Raw genomic sequence first — 25821 nt, 5'->3', positions numbered from 1 at the left:
TCTGAATGGCCTTTTGCTGACATTTGTTGTTTCAGAACTAATTCCAGAGCACTACTGTAATTAAAAGTTAACTCCATTTTTAAAGCAGGTGGATCCTCTAGTAACTAAATGGAAAACGAATGGCGAAGCTGTTTTTATACATATTGTTACTTTCTATGGAGAGGACGTTGGGGGTGGGGGAAGAACTGAACAGTTTTACACTTAATGCAATAAATTGAACTTAGATAGTGTAAAGTGTATCAAAATTAATATTACACCGCAAATTAACCCAAGTTTTAATGTTTACAGTTTCAGTACAAAACACAAAACCAGCACTTGGAAAACCACCAGCAGTTGCTGCTGAAATCATTTTATTTTTATTGTCTCACTTGAAAACATGTGAGCCATCTGTACTCACATGTTTGATAAAAGTTTAAACACAGTGCTTTCAACTCAGCAAAACCAGACTGATGGACCTGTAGATGATTTGGCATCAACAGTAGTGTTAATATAGTAAAGAAATTAACTACATCATATCCTAGTTTTAACCTAATACAAATGTTACAGCAATAAAGTTCTTAATGTCTGTTAATGAAAAATATTCGAAGAAATAAACTGAAATGCAAGTGGGACAAGGAGAAATAAAATATACAAGTGGAAGTAAAACTTACATAAATGGTCATGGTAGAACTGAAAGGATTCATGACAGAAATAATATCCAACACTAATGTATTTTTAAAACATTTAGAAATTATTTTTGCTCAGTTATGAATGAAGATGGCAGTAAATAAGAATCATTTCCAATTATATAAAAAGTTTCTGTTAACCAGGACACTCAATGTAGTTTCCAGAAAGGAAACCAAACGTTCTTTTCCTTCTCCTTTCCACTATAGTGCCTTAATATTTAGGTATTTGTTAATGTACTAGCATTTTTATTATCAAAGCTTCTATTGCATACAAGAATGTCATGAATTCCACAATTTTTTTTACACCATGAACCATTAATATTTTCTCAGTGTTAATACTGTCCTGCATCTGTACCCTTATTAATAGTTTACCTCATTGATCATATTTTTTTGCAATACCACTGAATAAATACTCAATTACGGTCACAAATCAAATGTAGAATAGAAAGCCTTCCTAATTACTCTGCTCAGCAATAAACTGCTCACGTTAAAATCTTCTTCTCAAGGTGAGAGCTACTCCCACTGCAAGTGCCAGCATTGCAAATGCTGCAGCTCCACCATAAAGCAAAACAGATGCGGCTGTTTTCGCAGGAATGATCTCCTTAGTGACTTTGGGCTCAGTTAGTGAAGTCGTTTCAACTCTCTCCCGTGTTTCAAGAGCCTCTTTTTCCAGTTTGGTTTCTGGGGCATCTTGCCAGACCCCTTTTTTAATCTCATCTAATTGCTTTCTAATTTCTTGCTGAGATGTCAACTGTTGCATTTCACCAGACTCCGATACAACTTCTCCTGTAGCTTTCAGAGTCTTTTCCACCACATCAGAGACTGCTTTTGGGTCCAGTGCTGATAAAAGATCAGTTTTCTGCATTCCAACAGAAGGCTGAACCTCCATTGACATTGTCTGTGGTGCAGATTGAGGTTCTGACTCAACTGTTGATGTAAGCTCAGTGGTCTTTACCTCCATTTCCTGCCTCTCAACAGCTTCAGTAATTTCCTCCTTTTCTACATGAACAATATCAGAATTAGAAGAATTGTTTTCACTTTTCTCTTCACCACCACCATTACTGTCCAAGCTCTTCATGTCTTCTGGATCTATTGACAGCTGTTGCCAAGAGTCTGTTCCTAGTGAAACGGGCAGACCTTCAGTTTGCCAGCTTTGACTAGTAGACAATGATGCTGGCAAACTAGCTGCCTGCCAGGAACTGGTGACAGTGAGTGGTTCAGGAGGACTTACTAGACCAGAGTTGTCACAAGTTAAGATATAAATATCGCTGTTCTCATCCATGGTGTCTGCTCGTTCTTCCTCTTCCAGGTCAAGACTGAAAATTGTGCCCTAAGAATATTAAAAAAGTGCATTAAACATTTTTGTACAAAGTACACAATTTTGTCAAAGAACAGAGAGGACATTTTTGCATATATAATTGTACCTTCCAGTAACTTGATATTGTATTAGGAGAAATGCAATTGTCTATGAGGTGGCAGGCCCATGCAAATGAGTTTTACATGGGTTCACAAAAAAATAAAACTGGGGAGCAAAATCAACTGATTGTTTGAATTGGAAGGACAAGTTTGATTATTGAAATTACACTGACAGTATTAATTTTCCTCATGGACTGTGGTTTTGTTTTATGCCAATCAGAGCTAACAATACAACTTAATAAAAAGCACAGAAACAGCCATTCAGTCTTTCCTCATCTGTTAACATAATTCTTTTCCTTTCCCACAATACACTAAAGAAATCTGAGATGCACTCGACAGTGGAGTACAGGAATCAAGAGAGTCTTCAACTCACATATAGCCTGGCTGGTTCAATGACGATGAGTTCATGGAATGTATTACAGTATCAGATAATTTTCCTGATCAATATGCAGGAGGAAACCACCAAAGAAGATCTCTATTGGATCTCATTTTGATCAGCGAGAATAAATTGAAACAACAACACACACAAAATGCTGGTAGAACACAGCAGACCAGGCAGCATCTATAGGGAGAAGCGCTGTCGACGTTTCGGGCCGAGACCTCTTACTATCTTTTCTTTCGGTTAGTCCTGACGAAGGGTCTAGGCCCGAAATGTCGACAGCGCTTCTCCCTATAGATGCTGCCTGGCCTGCTGTGTTCCACCAACATTTTGTGTGAGTTGTTCTTTGAATTTCCAGCATCTGCAGATTTCCTCGAGAATAAATTGATTAACATTTTATCAAGGGGGCCCTTAGAAAAGTGACCATGAGAGAATTTTATATCGCGTAATCTTAACTTCATGTGAAACTAAGCTCTTAAATTTAAGCAAAGGAACTACAGAAGTACAAGATTTGACTGTGACTGATTGGAAGAATACATTGAAAATTATGGTGGGCAGGCAATTCTTAACACAAACAATTTACAAAGTTGCAAATGAAATGTATTCCTTCAAGGCAGAATAAAAGGAAAAGTGACTCTTCTGTGGTCAACTAGGTAAAATAAATTCATGGAAGAGGCTTAAAGTTGCCAGAAGCAGCCAGCATCATGAGAACTCAAAAAGACCAAGAAATTGATGGAAAGGCAAAATAAAATACAAGAACAGACTAACAACAAACACAGGTTGCAAAAGCACTTAAAATCACTGTAGGAAAAGACAAGCAAAAGCAAACGTTGATCCTGTGCACTCGGAGATTGAAGAATTGAAACAATTAGCAAAATGACAGATGAATTGAACAATTGCTGTGTCCGTGTTCAGAGAGGACAAAACATACTGTCAGTTCTAGGAAGATTAAGAGCAAGATTAAAAAGCCTGAAGGAACCAGGTACTAATAAGTAAAAGTATGATGAAGGCATAGGGTTTGAAAAGTTGACAAATGCTAAAGAACTCATAATCTACAATGAAAATAGAAAAATAATGCAAACATTCAGCAATTCAGGCAATATCTGCAGAATTAGAGTTAATGCTTCAGGCTGAGGATCTGAAAAAGAGAAAACGAACTACACACTTTGTAGCTTTGAATAGCAAAGAGGGAAGGAGTGAATAGAGCAAAGGAAATATCTGCGATATTGAGGTCAAATGTTAATGTGGTATAAGTACATTCTGCTTTTTTGTCTAAGTGTTTGTAATAGCAAGGCTGCTGAACGTGCCCTGCAGGCCAGGCTCAATTAAAGGAGGGAAAAACAGCAGTAAAAATATCAGACTGATGATGGCAGACATGGACAGTTCTGCTATAGAATGAAAGAGCAAGTTAACTAACGGTAATTTTGATATCAAGTCTAGAAGGTTGTAGTGTGCCCAGATAGGTGAGGTGTTGTGCCTCAGCTTGTGGGCTGTACTACTTTCTCCCTACTACTGTGACATGTCTGTGGCTGCCTGGAACGTAACAGTACAGGAAGCTACAGAAGTAGGGAGAATAACAGTGACCAGCAACTGGTAGCTCAGGGTCATCCCTGTAGATTGAACACAGGTGTTCTGCAAACTGTTCACCTAATCAATGTTTAGGTTCCCCAATGTCGAAGCGTCTATGCTGTAAGCACCAGCTCCAGTACACCACTGAAAGAATGAGCTAGTACTTCAAGTGGACAGACTTTTGGTCCCCGAGCGATGATAAGAGGGAAAAGTGGTATGGATGCAAATTCTGTGTGCAGGAGTGGTTGCTTCGGATAGAAGAGCTGACCAGACAGCCACAAAGGGAACAATCACTTTGAAATAATTCATACAGGAGACTTTGGCCAGTTTTACTGGAGACAAATTACTCAATTTCTCACTGATATTTTGAATTGTATTTAAAGCCGAGGGGAAGAGCCCTTCTGAAAGTTGGTATAAAACTGCAGAAGGTTGATGAGTCAAATGGCCTGTTATATACTATTGATTTCCATCTATATTTAAGCAACACAGATCAGACCTCCCTATAAAGTATATTCCGACATACAACTGTTCAAGTTTTAGTCCCTACACAATGATGCATTCTTCCCTTCATGCCTTTTATCTGTCAGAACAGCCTCATTGATTGGGGAGTGAAGAACAGCAGCTTTTGAAAATACACATCAACAAAATGTATGCAACAAATCTGTAACATGGATATTGGAAAGTTATTTTGCAAAGTAATTCTCATGACCTTGTTCTTCTTTTAAAGTACAGAAATCCTCCAAGGAGGGTTCAATCAAATCTTCAACTTAACTCAAGCATAACACAGAGATCTAATAATTTAATGCATACCAATTGTGCAAACTAAAAATCTGTATTATAATACTAGGTGGAAAATTTGATTTTCCAAGGTCTAATTGAATAACTGAGTTTAAATCTAAGCTTGTACAATAGTGCAGCAGTGCAGAAGTATTCAACCTCAGGCAAAACATTTCCATTATAATCTGTGACTGGACAGGTTCATGGGTGACTGAACTGAAATTACTTTAACATGATCATTCCTTGTATTTATTTTCACTGTGGAAAATCCAATGGCATTTGCATGCAAGATAACAAATAGTATCAGGGTCGACCAATGTTTGCAAGTAAAAGAATTCAACAGTAAAAGGCTACCTTAAACCATTTTCTCAGATTACAGTTATGTGCTACAATTCTATTACTAGGTTCCTCACCACTGCCATATAGAGTGGATTCCGGTTAATTGAGCCATTGGTTAACTGGGCAGCTGCTTACTTGGGACAAGCCTTAAAGAACAAGTACAAATTGAGAAAATAGCCAGAATTTCCTTTGTTTATTTGGGACACTATGACACTTAAGTGGGACAGGAGAATGTTGCCGAGCAGTTTCTAACTAGTGTCAGTCACGTGCATGTTGTGTGTCCGTTAGACACTGCACAATGCGTACAGCAAACGTTTTTTTAAATAGCATCATATGTGTGTTTGTGTTTAAAAAAAAGCAGTGATTTTTGTCACTGATGCCAGGCGAGTAATGAACAGCAAGACAATTCATTGTGGTTTTGCAGTTTCCAGCATTCAGGCCTGAAGATCCCACAAATGATGGCAGTGAAAGTGAGACAATTTTACTACTTCAACTTAGAAACCATGAGGAATTTGAAGGTATCAACAAACACCTCGAATGTTACAATGAAAATGAAGATTTTGAGGATACAATTGTTAAAAGCATTGTTTGAAGGCCGCCCCACATGTTTGGCTGATTTTGTTCATTTACAGTCAATCAAAAGAGTGCAGGAGCATACACCATCACTGACCTTATTAGCTCTGGGCATCTCCCACCCATTGCCACCAATCTCAGTTCCCATACCTCGTACTTCCTGTTTTTATCTCCTACTCAAGATCCACTTGTCCAGGCAGACCCATTGTTTCAGCTTATTCCTGCCCCACTTAACTCATATCTGCAAACCTCGCCTCTATCTGATACCCCCAGTTCAGTCCCTTCCTACCTACATCCATGTCACGCCACACGCTCTGGATCTCATCAATGATTTCACGTTCCCTAGCCCCCATCATCTCATTTTCACTATGGATGATCAGTCTCTATATACCTCCATCCCCCATCAGGAAATCCTCAAAAGTCTCCATGTCTTTTTCGACACCAGACTCAAACAGTTCCCCTCCACCACCACTCTCCTCCGTCTAGCGGAACTTGCCTTCACTCCTCATAATTTCTCCCTTGGCTCCTCGCACTTCCTTCAAACAAGAGGGGTAGCCATGGACACGCGCATAGGTCCCAGCTATGCCTGCCTTTTTGCTGGCTACGTGGAACAGTCTATGTTCCAAGCCTACACTGGTGAACATCCCGCACTGTTCCTATGCTAAAGCGACGACTGCATTGGTGCACCCCTGCCTAGATCGTCGACTTCACCAACTTTGCCTCAAACTTCCACCCTGCTGTCAAATTTACCAGGCCCATTTATGACACCTCTCTCCCCTTTCTCGATCTCAGTGTCTCTAACTCTGGAGACAGCTTACCTACTGATGTCTATTTTAATCCATGGACTCTCACATCTACCTGGACTATACTTCTTTCCACCCTGTTACTTGTAAAAATGCCATCCCCTTCTCTCAATTCCTGTCTCCATCACACCTGCTCTCAGGGTGAGGCTTTTCAATCTGGAACAAAGGTGGTGCCCTCTTTTTTCAAAGAAAGAGGCTTCCCTTCCTCCACCATCAATGTTGTCCTCAATCAAATCTCTTCCACTTCATGCATGTCTGCTCTTACTCCATCCTCCTGCCACCCTACCATAATTAGGGTTCCTCCTGTCTTCACCTATCACCCCACCAGCCTCCACATCCAGCACATAATCCTTCGGAACTTCTGCCAGCTCCAGTGGGATCCCACCACCAAGCACATCTTTCCCTGCCCTTCACTTTGTATTCCACAGAGATCGCTCCCTATGCAACTCCTTTGTCCATTTGTCCCTCCCCACTGATCTCCCTCCTGGCACTTATCCTTGTAAGCGGAACAAGTACAACACCTGCCCCTATACCTCCTCCCTCACTACCATTCAGGGCCCTAAACAGTCCTTCCAGGTGAGGCAACACTTCACCTGTGAGTCTGCTGGGATCATATACTGTGCCTGGTGCTCCCAATATGACCTCCTGTACATTGGTGAGACCCGACGTAGATTGCCAGACCGTTTCGCCCAGCACCTACATTCTGTCTGCCAGAAGTGAGATATCCCAGTGGCCACCTATTTTAAATCCTCCCCTTTCTTTCTTCCATAGCCTTCTGTTCTCTTCTGTTGGGACTCCTTCTCCAGCCCTGTACCTCTTTCACTAATCTTCTTCCCAGTTCTTTACTTTACCCCCAACCCCGCCCCCCAGTTTCACCTATCACCATGTGCTTCTCTCTCCCCTTACCCATCTTTTAAATCTACTCAACTTTTTTTCCTCCAGTCTTGTCGAAGGGTCTTGGCCTGAAACATTGACTGTACCTTTTTCATAGATGCTGCCTGGTCTGCTGAGTTCCTCCAGCATTTTGTGTGTGTTAATACACTGGATGAATTCCAGTTCACTGTGATGAAGTGCTTTGTGAGGTTGGTGATGAAAGCTATTAAGTCCTGCCTGAGAAGCAACTTGGATCCATTCCAATTTACCTACCACGTCCACAGCAGATGCCATTTCATTGGCTCTTCATTCAACTCTGAAATATTTGGACAGCAAAGATGCAAACATCAGAATGCTCTTTATCAATTACAGCTTGGCACTGAATTCTAACATCCTCTCAAAACTAATCAATAAGCTTCAAAACATTGGCCTCAATACCTCTTATGCAATTGGATCCTTGATTCCTCACTGCAGTCAGCTTGGATTGGCATCACAAGGCTGTGCACTTTGCTCGCTGCTCTACTTGCTTTATATTTATGACTGAGGCTAAGCACAGCTCCAATGCCGTATTTAAATTTGCTTACAACATCACAGACATTGGCCAAATCAAAGGTGGTGACAAATCAACATATTGGAGAAAGACTGAAAATCTGGCTGAGTGGTGCTGCAACAACCCCCATGACCCATTTCTCACTGGAGGATCAGAGGTGGTGAGGATTAGCAAATTTAAATTCCTTGGTGTTATCATTTCAGAAGACTTGTCCTGCGTCCAGCATGTAAATGCAATCATAAAGAACGCAAGGCATCATATCTGCTTCCTTAGGAGTTTGCAAGATTCAACATGACATCAAAAACTCTGAGAAACTTTTATAGATGTGTGGAATAGAATATACTGACAGGCTGCATCACAGCCTGTTATGGAAACGCCAATGCCCTTGAATGGAAAATACTACAAAAAGTAGTGGATATGACCCTGTCTAACGTGGATAAAGCTCTCCCCACCATTGAGCACATCTACATGGAGAGCTGTTGCAGGAAAGCAGCATCCATCATCAAGGACCCCCCACGACCCATGTCATGGTCTCATCTTGCTGCTGTCATTAGGAACAAGCTACAGGAGCCTCAGGACCCACACCATCAGGTTCTGAAATAGTTATTACCCCTCAACCATCAAGCTCTTGAGCCAACAGGGTTAACTTCACTTGCCCATCATTGAACTGTTCCCACAACCAAAGGACTCACTTTCAAGTACTCTTCATCCCATGTTCTCAATATTTATTGCTTACTCATTTATTATTGTCATTTCTTTTTTTTTTGATTTTGCAGTTTGTTGTTTTTGCATGTTGGTGGTTTGTCCATTCTGTTGGGTGCAGTCTTTCATTGATTGTATTGAGTTTCTTGGATGCACTGTGTAAGCCCGCAATAAAATGAACCTCAGGGTTAATCTGGTAACATATGTACTTTGATAATAAATTTATATTGTACTTTTCTTCACTGATAACTATTAGGAACCAATGCAATTTTATAGTACAGTAGTAGTTTTGGTGCTGTTCAAATTTGTTCTGTATTTTATTTAAATACATTATGTTACTCAGTTAAACATTTTTTTAAAAAAAATATACCTTTTTAACAATTTCCTTGAAACTTGATTAATTGGGGCAGCTGCTTAATCGAGCCAAAATGTACTAGTTTTGATATGATTAACAGGAATCCACTGTATTATGCAGGGTTTAATAAACTATTTGAGGTGCTGAAACAAAGAAGGAGGATTTAAATGTTTTATGTTTTCCGCTTCCTTCTTCCTCAATATAGTGTCTGTTGTCTCAATCTGTAAGGGACCCACATTAGTTTATGCTAATGTTTTCCCTGTACTCTCTATAGGAGCATTTCTATGGTCAGTACTTGTATTACTTTTATTCCACTTTCCTTTTGCGCAAAGCCTTAGTCCTCTTGTTGAATTATGATTTTTTTCCCCAGTCCTCAGGCTATCTTTTCTGTAACTTGATTACTTTTTTCCTTTGATCCAACTCTTGTTGACCATGGTTGGACCATATTTCCTGCTCAGCTTGTGAGCCTTAGAGGAATATGCAAACATGTTCTAATTCTTTAAATATTGTTCATTGACATATGACATTCTCTGGCTGTCTGCAAATAATCAATTACTTGGTGTAGCTCATATCCAAATGTTGGGAAAACATATCCACATTCAAATGTTGTTCCCATCTGTTTCAGCAAAGAGGCTATATAAAAAGTTTCAACTATTGTAAAATCAAATTTAAAAAGTAACTGATAGTATTAAGAAAACCTGTAGTGCCACATTTCAATATGTCAGCGAGGTTCCTGATAAAAGGCAAACCAATTTTGTACAGCTTCTTACACCACACATGTCCCACTCTGAAAATCCCTAAATCAGCAACTTCATTATGGTTCTGATGTTGAATAACACAAGGACAAAATAATTCAATAAGAACAGGCATAAAAAGTTTCCTTGGGTATCCCTAATGGTGCCATAATTGATAGAAGATTAATAGAAACACCACTTACTTATTTTAGATAAAATACAAATGCACAACCACTGTATTAAATTCTGAATCAGTCCATTGATGACCTACTTCACTCTGCCCCAATCCACCGGGAAAATGGTGCCTCATCTGCCAGGACGTTGTTTATTGGTTTCAGTTTGGCATTTAATATGATCATCCCTCAGAAGCTGGTGGGCAAACTGTCCTCATTGGGTCTTAGCACCTTGCTCTCTCCAACTGGATCCTGGACTTCTTGTCAGTCTGTGTTGGCAAAAACATCTCTAGTTCTATCGGTCTGAGCAGTGGCACTTCCCATGGTTGTGTGCTCAACCTGCTGCTGATGCATGACTGTATTGCTGGATCCAATTCAAACCGAATCATCAAGATCTCTGATGTCACAACAGTGGTTGGCCTCATCAACAACGATGACAAGCCAGCTTTGATAAGGAGGTAGCGCGGCTGGTAGAATGGTGCGAATACAACAATTTGAATCTCAACGTGGACAAGACCAAACACATGATTGTGGACTTCAGGAAGGTGCAGGCTGGCCACTCCTAACTGCATTACATGGCTCCTCCGTGGAGAGTTAGGAACACCAAGTTTCTGGGAGTGCACACAATGGATGATGCCATCTAGTCCCTCAACACCTCTTTGGTCAAGAAAACCCAGCAGTGTCTCCGCCTCCTGGGGCTCCTCCCGCCACCCCCACCATTTTAACCTGTTTTTACAGGAGCACCATTGAATGTGCCTGGATCAACTGCATCACAGCCTGGTATGAGAACAAGGTATCTGACCGCAAGTCCCTTCAAAGGACTGCATGGACTGCTGAGGGGATCATCAGGGTTTCTCCTGCACTCAAGAGTGTCAGGAGCACTGTGTACGCAGAGCCATCACCATTGCCAATAATCCCTCCTATCTGCCAACAATCTCCTTCACCCCTCCTACAATCAGGCAGGTGGTACCGTAGCATTTGGACAAGAATTGTTAGGGTGGCAAATAGCTTCTTCCTCCAGGCTGTAAGACTACTGAACTCCCTGCCACTCTCATTACGTACAAAGTGCCAGAAGCATTATACTGTTTACTTTTTAAACTTGTGTGGTAAATGCACCTTACTATTTGTTAATTTACAAGTTGCTATATTACTTTATGTGTTGTGCATTTTGGTCCACAGGAACATTGTTTCATTTGGCAGTATAATGATAATATACTATTGGGTTGATTGACAGTAAAATGAACTTGATCTTGAAAAAAGAAAAAAAAAAGTAGAGCTGATATTTTAAACTTTCACTGCTGATTGCATGAAGACAAAATTTAGGGTGGACCAGACCTGCCATTTTGACTTATCAGAGTCCTTGTCTCACCTCCCCTCCTCCTAACACCTACACTTACCTGGTTTGATACAGAAGGTCGATCTAGCTGACCTTCTGCTTGGATTATACTTCAAAAAGTTGTTAAATGCTCTTAAATTCAGACATTTGAAAACTGAAATCATTCATACTCAATGTTAAAATTAAAACTGTGTAACAATTTAAATCCCACACTACAACTGAACGCTATAACAAAGGTGAATTCCAAAATAAACTTACGGGAGCAAAGAAAAACGTCAGCAAGACTCCGGGTGGGTTACAGCGACAAATGCACTGACATTCTGTTACTCAACACACCCCAGACCAACAGTTAAGTACTGGATTTTTTTTTGTGAAAGAGCAGCTGAACATTGGCAGCTGTCAGCTACACCTATTACTTCTGCTGAATGAGCGGGAGGAATGTGTGTATGGGGGAACGAGGAGCAAGGAGAATAGACAAGCCATAGTATTTAGACTATGTCAGAAACACTATGCCACACAAAGTACCAGAAATTTACAAGTCATGCCCCAGCCACAAAATTCCAAAAGCTATTCAAATAATGCCAAATCAGAAGTTTTAACTCTGAATTTGTTTTTAGTTAGCAAATTAAGGGTTACAAAAGCATGTAGCAGAGATAGTCACAATCATAAGAACAAGCCATAGTGGAGGTTTGCTTACTCCTCACCGCTCTTCCACACCCTACCCCTCATCCCCCTCACTGAATGGTTAGACACCAGATGATTCAATGCACTGTTTCCTGCGTTAACTGCGCTTGTGAAATTTTAAAATATTGTAACTTTCATATTCACTGAATTTTGTACCTAAAAATACATTTATACATTCATACCCTCACACTAGCTGACACTTTAGACTTTCTGGAGGAATTACAATTGGACCAACCCACGATTGAATGGCGGGGCAGACTTGATGGGCTGAATATAGTAGCCTACTTCTGCTCCTATATCTTATGGTCTTTCAGCAATGCCCAAATAAATTTCAATATTAACAGTTAAATATATCAATACTGACCCATAATCCAGCCTACAATTAGTCATGCCATGCTCAAATCAACCTGGCAGACTAGTGTGGACCAAGCTACTATTTTAAAATGTCTGATTTTCAGGAAAAAAAATTGTAAAAGCAAAATCAAAAGCATAAAAGTGAAATATAAATTAATAAATAGAACTGAACCAGTTGAGAGAATTTGCCTCAACTCTTTTCCAGTCCTGAAATCCACACTAAAATCAGTACTATATTGAATATGATGTGGAAATTGAAAGTAAAATAAGAAATCTCATGATTGACCCTTGCCCCTGCATTCAATACATCCATTATTGCAAATCTGACATGTACAGTTAAATAACGTAAGTTTAATGATTTTCTGATAATTTTCTTCACATTTAAAAACAGTGCGAAAGCTATTTTGATACCAAGTATAGCTTTTCCCTAAAGAGTAGCATTTGATGTTGTTCCTAGGTCATTACCAATGCTCAAATATGCAGTAAGCATTAGGAAGTTGCTATGGGGCAAATCTAATTCCTGATTCTCTCTTTTCATTTCTGGCTGATGGAACAGACTCCAGCTCTGTGGGAGTGCATTCTAGTAAGGGATCAGATTAAGTTTTTGCTGGTACTTGTGACTATCAGTCCACGGCATAAACTGAAATTTAACATTACAATCATGCCCACTCCTCTCAGTACAGAAACATTCATATTCTTTATGAGATCACTAGTTGCAAAACTCAGTTTACGGCTTGTTAAAGATTAAATGTTTTCTTTAATGAATAACAAACCCTTCAACCTGATTGCATAATAAACAGAAAGATAAATTGATTAAAATACAAATATGAATAGTGCTCAATTGGAAAATTCAACAATTTAATTGGACTCCATGCAAATGTAGTATAAATCTTAATAATTACCCTATTAATGAAATATTGCTTACATTTCATTACTATAGCTCAGTTCACAAATCATTAAAAATAATAATAAAAATTCCCAAAATATTTTTTGTTTAAAAATGTTTTTCAGAACATAATAGTAACAGGAAGCAGACCAATCCAGCCTTCCTCATTCACACTTGGATTCAACAAACTTCGCTGTACATAAAAAAAACATCAGGATATATTTTCATCTTCACTGACTGCCAGTAGAATTAGAAAGTGGACCTCCTGAACTTAAATAAAAGTTGAAAAACAATGAAAGCACCAAGTGTATCAAGGGAGCGAACTTAGATTTCTTCATAAAATGTATTAGATGATCTGCCTGTTCTAACCTAGAATTTGTGACCCTTGAAGATTAAAAGAGAGCTCAATTTGTCTTACAAATAGAAACAAGGTTTACTTGTTCATCTGCCCACTGCCAGATAAAACTGGGTGCTGCCTGATCTGGCAGGGATCAGCCTAGAAATAGTAGCAAGACATAACTCATTACTTAATGATAATTTAAACAGGGACTAGGGAGTGGTATTATGCATGCTAAGTACAGAACTATTTAAGGAACAATATATGACAATACTACAGCCATATACAGTACAAAAGCCATACAAATTAAAAAGTTGAATATGTATAGAAACAACACAACACAAAATCAGGCTCTTCAGCCAAACTTGAAAAGATGTCTGTTGGGATTTTTCTTTAAATTAACCAACTCAAAACAATTCTTCTAAGTACAAAATGGAATATATAATTATGCAAGGATGTCAGGGTCTATGAACAGTAGCTAAGTTATAGCCTTGGCAGAACCCAGACTGCTTTGAATTTCTAACAGTATCACTTGCAAATAAGTGCTAGAGACAGATCCCTTTATACACTAGGCTTAAAAAGCGACTGGTGCCAGTTGGGACTTGTCTGTGGAGTAGGAGATTGCAGAGCTAGTTGGAGACAGTTCCTTGTGGACTTCATGCACCAAATTTAAAAAGCAACTGGGTCTTGTTGGGATGTCACCTGAGTGGTAAATTGCTTGTGTTATTAGTAACTTAACAAGGGCCAATGAAAACTTAAGGCAGTGGAATGCTCCTCTTGTCAAACATGGGATTGCAGGGACCTAAGTCTCCCTGATGAAGTGTGCCCAACTTCAGCTCCTGACTGACAAGGCCTTGGAACTGGATGTACTCAGCACTGCGTGGGAGGCTGAAAACCTCACAGGTGAGACTTTTACAGAGCTAGTCACACCAGAGTGCAGGCTTCAGATAGTATATGGATGCCACCAGAAGTAACGGGAGTAAACATGTAGTGCAGGGTTCCCCTGTGGCCTTTCCCCTCAGCAACAAGTATACCCTTTTGGACACTGCTGGGGTTGGGGGGGGGGGGGGGGGGGAATGACCTATCAAGGCACAGCAGCAGCAGCAGCAGCCAGGACGTTGGCAATGTGGCTGGCTCTGAGACTCAGCAGACTAATCATAATAGGAGACTTGATAGTTAGGGGAACAGAGAGGAGATGATGTGGCCATGAATGACTCCAGGATGGTGTACTGCCTCTCAGTTGCTAGGACCAAGGATGTCTCAGAGCGGCTACAGAATATCCTCAAGAGGGAGGATGCACAGCCAGAGGTCGTGGTGCACATAGGCACCGATGATAGAGGTAGAAAGGGGGAAAGAGGTCATGTGTAGTGAGTAGAGGGAGTTAGGAAAAAGATGCAGAAGAGCACACCTTCAAGGCAGTAATCTCTGGATTACTCTCAGTGTCATGTGCTAGTTAGGGTAGGAATAGGATGATAGTACAGATGAATGAGTGGCTGAGGAACTGGTGCAGGGGGCAGGGTTTCAGGTTTGTGGATAATTGGAACTTTTCTGGGGCAGGATTGCAACTAAACTGGAGGGGAACCAATATCCTGGCTGTGGGTTTTTTAGTGCTACACCAGCCTGGCGGGGGGGATGGGATCTAGAACACCAGGTCAGAAATTGGGAGGGATGGAGAGGAAGGTAGATGTTGGCACCAGTGAAAAATAGGCAGGAGCAAAGTAATAGGTATGCTGGGATAGACAGTTTGAAGTGTGAGTATATTAATGCTAGGAGTACTGAGTAAAGGTGATGAACTTCAAACATGGATCAGTACGTGGAAGTATGATGTTGTGGCCATTACTAAGACTTGGTTGAGAGAGGGACAAGAATGGGTGCTTAAAATAGAGAAGAAAATAAAGGTGAAGGGTAGGAGAAGTTGTATATTATTCAGGGACAATATCACAGCTGCATTCAGAATTAAAAAAAAAATAGATAGCTCATCCACTTGATTCTAGATCGGTAGAACTCAAAAACAGCAAGGGTGCAATCACTGATTGGATTGTACTACAGCACCCCCAAAAGCCACCGGGACATTGAGGAACACAAATGAAGGCAGATTAAGGTGCAAAAACATTAGGGTTGTTGTCATAGGGGACTTCAACTTCCTTACTATAAATTCGGACCTTTTAGGGTAGATGGGACAGAATTTAGTAGGTGGATCCAGGTGGGTTTCTTAAATCAATAAGTAAATAGTCCACCAAGAGGAGGGACCATACTAAACCTGGTGACGGTAATATGCTGGGCCATGTGACCAACCTTTCAGTGGCTGAACAGTTAGGGAAGTGACCACAACTCCTAAAGCTTTAACATAGCAATAAATAAGGATAATTATGGACTTTCTAGGAGAGTATTAGATCAGAGCAGGGCAAATTACCAGAGAATCAGGCAGGAATTAGGGAAAGTTAATTGGGAACAGCCGTTTTTGGGGAAGTCCACATCTAACACGTGGAAGGTGTTTAAAGATCAGCTGCACAGAGTACAAGACAGACGTTCGAGTAAGGAGAAAGGACAAGGATGGCAAGGTAAGAGAACTTTGGATATCGAGAGAGGTGATGAATTTTGTCAAGAAGAAAAAGTATGTAAACCTTATGAAGCTAGAATCCAACAGAGCCCTAGAGGATAATAAAGAAGGCAATAAAGAATTCATGAAGGAATTAGGAAAACCAGGAAGTAGCCATGAAAAGTCCTTGGCAGGTAGGATTACAGAGAATCCCAAGGTATTCTATACATACATCAAGAGCAAGAGGATAACTAGGAGAAGGTAGAACCACTTACTTGGATATCGGAGTGATCCTTATTGAGTACTTTACATCAGTATTTACTAAGGACACGGAGGATAGGGAGATCATTGCTGAGCGATTTGATATGCTCGGACATTGAGGAGATAGTGAGGGGTCTCAAAGAGTACTAATGTGGATAAGTCCTCAGAGCCCAATGGGATATACCCCAAGTTATTGAGAGATGGAAGAGACCGCTGGGGCCTTGACCATTATCTTTGTGTCCTCTTTAGCCTCAGGTGAGGTCAGCGGTCTGGTAAGTAGTTAATGTTGCTCCATTATTCCAGAAGGGAACCAGGGATAATCCTGGAAACTATAGACTGGTGAGTCTCAATTCAGTGGTAGGGAAATTACTGGACAGAAATCTGAGGGATAGGATTTAAGAGCCCTTGTAAAATCATGGCCTAATTGGGGACAGCCAGCATGGCTCTGTGCAGGGCAAGTCATATCTTACTGACTTGATTGAGCTTTTTGATAAGGTGACAAGGATGATTAATGAAGGTGGAACTGCAGATGTTGTCTACATGGGTTTTTGTAAAGCATGTGACAAGGCTCCTTATGGGAGGCTCATCTAGAAGACTAGGATGCATGGTATCTATGGTGAATTGACTGTTTAAATTTAGAACTGCCTTTCCGAAAGACAGATGGTAGTAATCGAAAGGACTTATTCTAGCTGGAGGTCTGTGATGACTGGTGTTCCACAGGGATTTGTACTGGGATGTCTATTTACAATGTATATAAATGAACTGGACAAAAAATGTGGATGGGTAGGTTAGTAAGTTTGCAGAGGATATGAATATTGGTGGTGTGGTGGATAGCATAGAAGACTGGCAAAGAACGCTCCAGGATACAGATCAGTTGTAGATTATGGTAGAGAAATGGCAGATGGAGTTTAACCCGACCAAATGTGAAGTGATGCACCTTGGCAGGTCAAATGCAAAGTGACAGTACACTGTAAGAGGGATCATAGGGTCAAAGTTCATAGTTCCCTGAAAATGGCTACACTGATTGATAGGATAATTAAGAATGCATATGGCATGCTTGCGTTATTCATCGAGGTACTGAGTTCGTAAGTTATTTTGCAGTTTTATAAAACACAAGTTAGGCCACATCTAGAGTATTATAGAAAGGATATCAAGTTCTGGTCACCCCATTATAGAAAGGATGTTGAGGCCTTGGAGAGGGTGCTTCAATGTCAGCAAGACCAAGGAGCTGATTATTGACTTCAGAAAGAGACTAGAGATCCATGAGCAAGTCTTCATCAGAAGATCAGAGGTGGAGAGGGTCAGCAACTTAAAATTCCTCAATGTTATTACTTTGGAGTACCTGTCCCAGGCCCAGCACATAAGTGCAATTATGAAGAAAGCACAGCAGCACCACTACTTCCTTAGAAGTTTGTGAAGATTTGGCATGACATCTAAAACTTTGACAAACGTCTATATACGTGCAGTGGAGGATATATTGACTGGCTGCATCACAGCCTGGTATGGAAACACCAACATGATGCCCTGGAATAGAAAATCCTACAAAAAGTAGTGGATGCAGCCCAGTCCATCATAGGAAAAGCGCTCCCTCCTATTGAGCATATCTACATGAAATGCTGTCGCAGGAAAGCAGCATCCATCATCAGGGACACCCACCACCCACATCATACTCTCTTCTTGACTGCTGCCATTAGGACAGTGGTACAGTAGCCTCAGGATTCACACCACCATGTTCATGAACAATTATTACCCCTCAACTTCAGGCTCGTGAACCAAAGGGGATAACTTCACTCAACTCCATTTGCCCCATCCCTGAAATGTTCCCACGACCTATGGATTCCATCTCGTGTTCTTGATATTTATTGCTTATTTATTATTACTTTAATTTTGTATTTGCACAGGCTGTTGTTTTTTTACACACTGGTTGAACACCCAAGTTGGTGCAGTCTTTCATTGATTCTGTTATGGTTATTATTCTATATATTTATTGAGTATTCCCACAAGAAAATGAATCTCAGGGCTGTATATGGTGACAAATATACTTTGAACTTTGGAGGGGTTTACCAAGATGTTGTCTGGATTAGAGGGCATATGCTATGAGATTTTGGACAAACTTGGGTTCTCTGGTGCAGTGGAAGTTGAATAGAGATGTGATAAAGGTTAGTAAGATTATGGGAGGCATAGATAGAAAAGACAGACATTATCTTTTTCCCAGTGTAGAAATATCTAATACCAGAGGGTAAGCATTTAAGGTGACAAGGTCTGCATAGATTTAGCATAACATCAAAAACCTTGGCAAACTTCTAAAGATGTGTGGAGGAAAGTTTGCTGACTGGTTGCACTACAGCCTGCCATGGAAACACCCTTGAGTGAAAAATCCTACAGAAGGTAGTGGATTGAGCTCAGTATATCACAGGTAAAACCCTCCCAACCACTGAGCGCATCTACATGAAACAGTGCCGTAGAAAAGCAGCATCCATCAAAGATCCTCACCACCCAGACCACACTCTTTTCTTGCTGCTGCCATCAGGTAAAAGGTACAAGTGCCTCAGGATTTACAGCACCACCTGGTTCAAGAGCAGTTACTATCACTCAGCTATCAGGCTCCTGCACAAAAGGGGATAACTAAACTCATTTAAGGACTCTTGAATCTTGTTATTTCATGCTCATTATTTATTGCTATTTATTTATATCTGCTCTTGCACAGTTAGTTGTCCATCAATCCTGCTTACAGTTACTGTTCTATAGATTTGCTAAGTATGCCTGCACATTAAGAACCTCAGGGCTGTATGTAGGGACAAGTATATACTCTGATAATAAATTTTACTCTGAGGTTAATAAAATGTCACTTTAAGTTGGTTCAGTTCACATGTTTGTAATGCACTATGCTGCTGCTACAAAAAAAAGTATTTTTTAAAATCACATTTATATCCCAGATGTGTTTCTCTGGGTGGCAGGGTGGAGATGTATCTCTACCAAAAGAGGTATAAGGGGCTCCTTCCCTCCGTTAGCCTGCAGGTCACCCTTGGGCAATGTACAGCACCTGCTTAGCCCTGCAATCAGGGTCACATGAAGCCATGGGAGCAGATGGTGGATGGTCATATGAGCAGCTGGTGCATAATCACAAATCCTGGTTATGCGACCACTGACACCAGGCACACAATTTCTGAAGAGCAGTGATAATGGCTGGGGTCATCTATCTTAAGACACTGCAAAGGAGGAGGCAATGGCAAACCACTTCCGTAGAAAATATTACCATGATCACCTGCGTCATACAACACTGCACGTAATGGTGATGTATGTGTTCTGACTTGTACTTGAAATTGCAGTTCTGCTAAAAATCTTTATGACACACTCACTTAAACTAGTCAGTTTTATTCCCTTTGGACCCATATGTCTCCCTGTCTATAGTCTTGTCCATACACCTCTCCTCATTTTCATCTCTGCGCTTCAGAAAAGCTCCACTTTTGCTCCATAACCGTGCTTTCACACACATCGTCCAATGCAGCTTGGCACTTCACCGCCAATTCCATCATTCTTTCCACAACTACATCCTTGCACTCGCTTGAGTGCTCTGCACAATCAGCCACGGTGGCCACAATGCCATGCCTACTCAACAACCATTTGCAATTTTCTACTGCGGGCAAAGGTCACAAGGAATAGGCTGTTGTCACAGCAAAAAGGGAAGGGGGCCAGCTTGGGAGACATGAGCGAGTGAAGGAGAAAATATTGGACTTTATATGTGCAGCCTAGCTTCTGGTAACAGGATAATCCAACCATGTCAAAAATCTGCTTGTGATGTATTCTGTTCAACTTTACTTCTAACACAAGGAGGAAATTAAATCTGGTCTCGTTGCTCATGCAATATGGAGAGGCAGATGAACTCTTTCTTTCTGGAATAGAGTGAATTAGTAGTTGTTTTACTAATATAATCTCAAACTAATTGAGATGTGGCATACAACAGCAGGGCTAGACCCAAAGGCAAAAGTTACAGTGACCAGACTGAGCACTGGCCAGGCTGAACACAATTAGTGTTTTTTTAAAGCCTGCAGGGGTAGGGGGTGGGGGAAAGGAGAGAAACACTAACTATCATGGAAATCTTACCTAGAAATAAGATTATAATTTAACAACTGGCGATCATGTTCACAATTTTGGACAGCACAATATTCTCTTTAGAATTGCATGAATAATATTACCAAGTTTCTTAAAGTTTAGATTACATGGACACTTACAGATGGACTTTTGGTATGATCATATTAAATTTGTAAGTCTGATACAGGGCTCCGAACTAATACACTAACTGCTTCTCTGTCCATAGATGCTGCCTGAAATGGAGTGTTTCCAGCACTTATTTTATTTCAGATTTTCAGCATAAGCAGGTTTTTTGTCCTCCACTTTCACAAACTTTGTAGATTTTCACACGTGAAAAGAGACGGCTGTCAAAAATATTTTACTTGGCAGATGGACTAAATATATATATAGGAGGTGAACAAATTAATCTCAGACAGTGAGCATTAAACTAAAACAACTATTTTCACCCACAAATCCCTTTCTGCTATGTTTTCAGTAGATTTTTCTATTTATTTATTTGTTTATTTATTACACAAATCCAGGTCCATTGTACATGTCTTCTGCAAAAAAAAAATCAATAGATTTAGATAGTTCAGTGATCCTAATTTTATGGACATTGTTCCATATTGTAAATGAGTAAAGCACCATTAAAAACCATTTGTGACAGAACACATAGCATGAAGTGTACCCATATTCACCAGCAAGATCTTTGTGTTCAATTTATTTCTGTACTCAGTACAAAATCAAAAGGTGAGTAGGTCGAACCACATTTGACCTCCTACTTCAGAGTCCAGGACAGTGGACAAAGGTCCAGAGTCAAAAACTCCTTCATATCCAGTCCTCAGCTTTAAACCATACAGGAATGCAGCTTGAAAACATTTTCTAAAAGCAACAATGAGGCATGTGTTCTCAATTTAACTTTTATATAATTTGTATGTCAGGCTATTTTAATCATTTACTTGAATGGCCACTGACCATGATAGAAATGTTAAGTAGTTTACTTTAAGTAGTTTTGCTTTAATGTTAAGTAATTTTACTTCACGTAAAAGCAAATTTATATCTTTAAAAGCCAAAAATATTTGATTTTAAAATCACTTGTTCAGATATACAAAAGCAGTTTAAAGGCATTTGGCAGCAGCTATTACGACTTTCCAGAAGTGGGATTTCTGAATCTTCTACAGAGATAGAGCCACAACTCTACCTTGGCAGACAAGCTCAGCAATTTAACTTTTATAGACAAACTGTTCGGTTGCGGAGGTGCAAAAGTTACAGATGAACTCTGAGCCCGTGGATTGGGTACTATCTGGCATGATTCCAATATGTCTCATGTTCAGTTCCTCGAAATAGATCAATAAGAGGTGGGGTTTCATAAAGTCTATAAACTGCTACACTTCAGAATGTGGAACCAGTGATCAGATTCACTTGCTTCAATCAGGATACATCTACACACTTGATTCTAAAGTTAGATTCTGGACTTCTCGCATTTGTAGATCATCCAACTTTAAAAGACTAATATCCATGTTATATTTAATTTAAACTGCTTCAGTTTTGCAGTATTCTGTAGACTCATTAGCTCTTCTATCACATTTGTGTGCAAAAGACCCTGTAATTATTCAATTACCTAGATACAGTCTTGAAAAACTATGCAGCCCCCACAACTATTTTCACATTTTACTGTCCCATTTTAAAAATTTAAAATATATGGAAAAAGGACTTCTTGAGCTGATCTACAAAACATTGTGGATCATGTTAAATAAAGAAAATGTTCAAAACCAGTCAACAATTTACAAATAATTAAAATCCAAAATTGAGACTGAAGATGTATTCATCCCCTTCGTAACTGCTACACTAACTTTCCTCAGGTGCAATACTGTACATTACCTTACCAACTCACCCAATTTCTACATTTGTTGATGTAGAAAATTGGAGGATCACCTGAATAAATACCCCATCTCTATGTAAGGTCCAACAGTATAGCAGATTTTCAACACACCAAAGCAAAATGAAGACAGAAGAGCATTCAAGCCAAGTCATGGAAATGTTAATAGAAAAGCATAAATCTGGGGAAGGGTACAAGATCATGTCAAATGCACTGAACATACCACAGAGCTCAGTGCAGTCCACCATGCAAAAGTGGAAAAAATATCAAACCTAGTTACACTGCCTAGATAAGACCTAGTTGTGAAGAAGAATCCCTCGTCGTAATATTCAGTTATGTGAACAAAGGATTGGGGGCTGAATACTCTTACAAGGCACTGTATGCTATGATCTCTATTGCTTAAAATAGTTTTGTACATAACTGTGTCAAGAAATTCAGGAAATATATCTTTAGCTCTTGGATCACATTTAAAAAGCCCTAAACTTTGTTGTTAAAACCCAACCCAAAAAATGTATACTTGAGCAACATTTGTGTGTGCTTTGAAAGTGAGTTTTGCCCAACAATCCATTCTCTGACTACCATGCAAAATTGTTTTGAACATTCGATACCCAGAAATGACCCATACATCTTCCTTCAAATCAAACATTAATGGAGAACTGGAAAATTATTTAAAGAGAGAGTACAAGGCATGAATATTTGTTGGATCTGAGGCTCCTTTGGCTTTCTGCAGATCAGCTCATTCGGTGGATGATAAGCATCAGTTTACAGTACTGCTACTTCATTAAATATTTGTATTCCCTTTTGTACTGCATGCTTTATGTAATTCTAATAAGTAATTTATTGGGGCCTTGTGTGTGCAGCATCTCCTTTTGTGAATACATATGCAAATGCCCTAAGTCAATCAGAAAATAACAATGAATTTTAAAATAATTTTCATTAGTTAGTACCTAGATTACTCTTGTTATGTCCTCGGAGTCGCCTGATGCCGGTGGCCGGAGGTGGGGACGTCGTAAGCGGTGTGCGAGCAAGTGGATGTGAGGCAAGCAGGCAGGGGTCCGTGCCAGGCAAAAAGCAAACCCTAGCTGGCCGGCTCTCCCGTCCATTCTGCTCTCCAATGTCCGCTCCCTGGACAATAAAATGGACTACATCCGACTCCAACAAAATACTCGGCGGGAGTACAGAATCTGCTGTGCGTATGTTTTCACAGAAACGTGGCTCACTGACGGAATTCCGGAGGCCGCCATTCAGCCGGACGGGCTCGCCTTGTTTTGAGGGGACAGGGGTGCAGCTCTTTCCGGTAAGACTCGCAGTGGTGGCTTGTGTGTTTACATCAATACGGAATGGTGCAAGAACTCTGTGCTGGTTTCCAGATACTGCTCATCACTAGTGGAGTTTGTGACTGTTAGATGCAGACCATTTTATTTACCAAGGGAATTCTCCACAGTCCTTATAGTCGGTGTCTACATTCCCCCCAGCGCTAATGCTAAGGAGCTGCTCTGTGAACTGTATGGGTTATTAGCGAACTGCAGAACGCACACTCTGATGGACTGTTTATTGTTGCCAGAGCTCCCCAAATTCCATCAGTATGTGGACTTTGCAACGAGGGGTTAACCCGCTGGACCTTGTTTACACAAACATCCCCAACGCGTACTGGGCAGAGCCCCACCCCCACCTCAGTTACTCAGACCACATCTCTGTTATGCTAATCCCAGCATACAGACCGCTCATCAGGCGCTCCAGACCAGTTCAGAAGCAGGTGAAAACCTGGCCAGCGGGAGCCATCTCTGCTCTTCAAGACCGCTTTGAGCACACTGACCGGCGCATGTTCAGGGAGGCTGCAACCGATGGCGATGCCACCAACTTAGAGTACATAGCATCAGTGACTAGCTACATCAGCAAGTGCATCAACAACGTCACCGTGTTCAAGACCATCACTACACGCTCTAACCAGAAGCCATGGATGACTGTGGAGGTGTGTGCGCTGCTGAGGACCTGTGACTCCGCCTTCAGAGCAGGCAACAAGGCAGCCCTAACAACAGCGAGGGCCAAACTGCCCCAGGCCATCAGAGAGGCAAAGTGTGCACACACCCAGTGAATCCACAGCCACTTCCAGGACAGCGGCGACACGTGGCGCATGTGGAAGGGCATTCAGGACAACATCACCTGACTGTGTGGGTGATGCCTCCCTCCCAGATGCGCTGAACAACTTCTATGCTCGTTTTTTGAGGCGGAAAATGACATGGCAGCGGTGGCCAATGTGAGGAGAACCCTGTGCAGGGTCAACCCACGGAAGGCTGCTGGATGAGAAAATATTCCTGGCAGAGTGCTTAGAGGATGTGCAGACCAGCTAGCAGATGTTCTCACTGACATCTTCAACATCTTCCTGAGCAGTGCCATCATTCAAAAGTGCTTTAAGGCTGCTACAATCGTCCCTGTGCTGAAGAAGTCTTCAGTGTCCTGCCTCAATGACTACCGTCCCGTTGCACTCACATACACCATCATGAAGTGTTTCGAGAGGCTCGTCATGAGGCATATCAAGACCCTGCTGCCCCCCCTCACTGGATCCTCTGCAGTTTGCGTACCGTCCCAACCGATCAATAGACGACGCCATTGCCATCACCTGGCCCTAACCCACCTGGACAAAAAAAGACACGTACGTTCGAATGCTGTTCATTGACTTCAGTTCAGCATTCAACACAATCATTCCTCAGAAACTGATTGAAAAGCTGAGCCTACTGGGCCTGAACACCCCCCTCTGCAACTGGATCCAAGACTTCCTGACTGGGAGAACTCAGTCAGTCTGGATCGGGAGCAGCATCTCCAACACCATCACACTGAGCATGGGGGGCTCCCCAGGGCTGTGTGCTCAGTCCACTGCTGTTCACTCTGCTGACCCATGACTGTGCTGCAACACACAGCTCGAACTACAGCATCAAGTTCACCGATGACACCACCGTGGTGGGTCTCATCAGCAAGAACGACGAGTCAGCATACATAGAGGTGGTGCAGCAGCTAACGGACTGGTGAAAAGCCAACAACCCGTCTCTGAATGTGAACAAAAGAGATGGTTGTTGACTTCAGGAGGGCACGGAGCGACCACTCTCCGCTGAACATTGATGGCTCCTCGGTAGAGATCGTTAAGAGCACCAAATTTCTTGGTGTTCACCTGGCAGAGAATCTCACCTCGTCCCTCAACACCAGCTCCATAGCAAAGAAAGCCCAGCAGCGTCTCTACTTTCTGCGAAGGCTGAGGAAAGTCCATCTCACACCCCCCCATCCTCATCACATTCTACAGGGGTTGTATTGAGAGCATCCTGAGCAACTGCATCACTGCCTGGTTCGGAAATTGTACCATCTTGGATCACAAGACCCTGCAGCGGATAGTGAGGTCAGCTGAGAAGATCATCAAAGTCTCTCTTCCCGCCAATACAGACATTTACACTCCACGCTGCATCCGCAAACAGCATCAAGGACCCCACGCACCCCTCATACAAACTCCTCTCCCTCCTGCCATCTGGGAAAAGGCACCGAAGCATTTGGGCTCTCAAGGCCAGATTCTGTAACAG

General features: G+C 41.2%; 1 protein-coding gene across 3 annotated transcripts in view; it reads right to left on the bottom strand.

Moving 5' to 3' along the window:
* Nucleotides 1-259: 259 nt before the first annotated feature.
* bcl2l13 (BCL2 like 13) overlaps nt 260-25821 on the bottom strand; it is a 45418-nt gene continuing 19856 nt past the window's right edge. For all 3 annotated transcript variants that reach the window (XM_073059406.1, XM_073059407.1, XM_073059408.1), the window contains exon 7: nt 260-1995. In XM_073059406.1, the coding sequence (XP_072915507.1) occupies nt 1153-1995 (843 nt within the window). In that variant the 3' untranslated portion in view covers nt 260-1152. The remainder of the gene's footprint in view (nt 1996-25821) is intronic.

This window comes from Hemitrygon akajei, chromosome 10 (genome assembly GCF_048418815.1).
Source record: "Hemitrygon akajei chromosome 10, sHemAka1.3, whole genome shotgun sequence".
Classification (NCBI taxonomy): Eukaryota; Metazoa; Chordata; class Chondrichthyes; order Myliobatiformes; family Dasyatidae; genus Hemitrygon; species Hemitrygon akajei.
The sequence above is the reverse complement of the archived record's forward strand: the minus strand, read 5'-3'. Positions and strand labels throughout refer to the sequence as shown.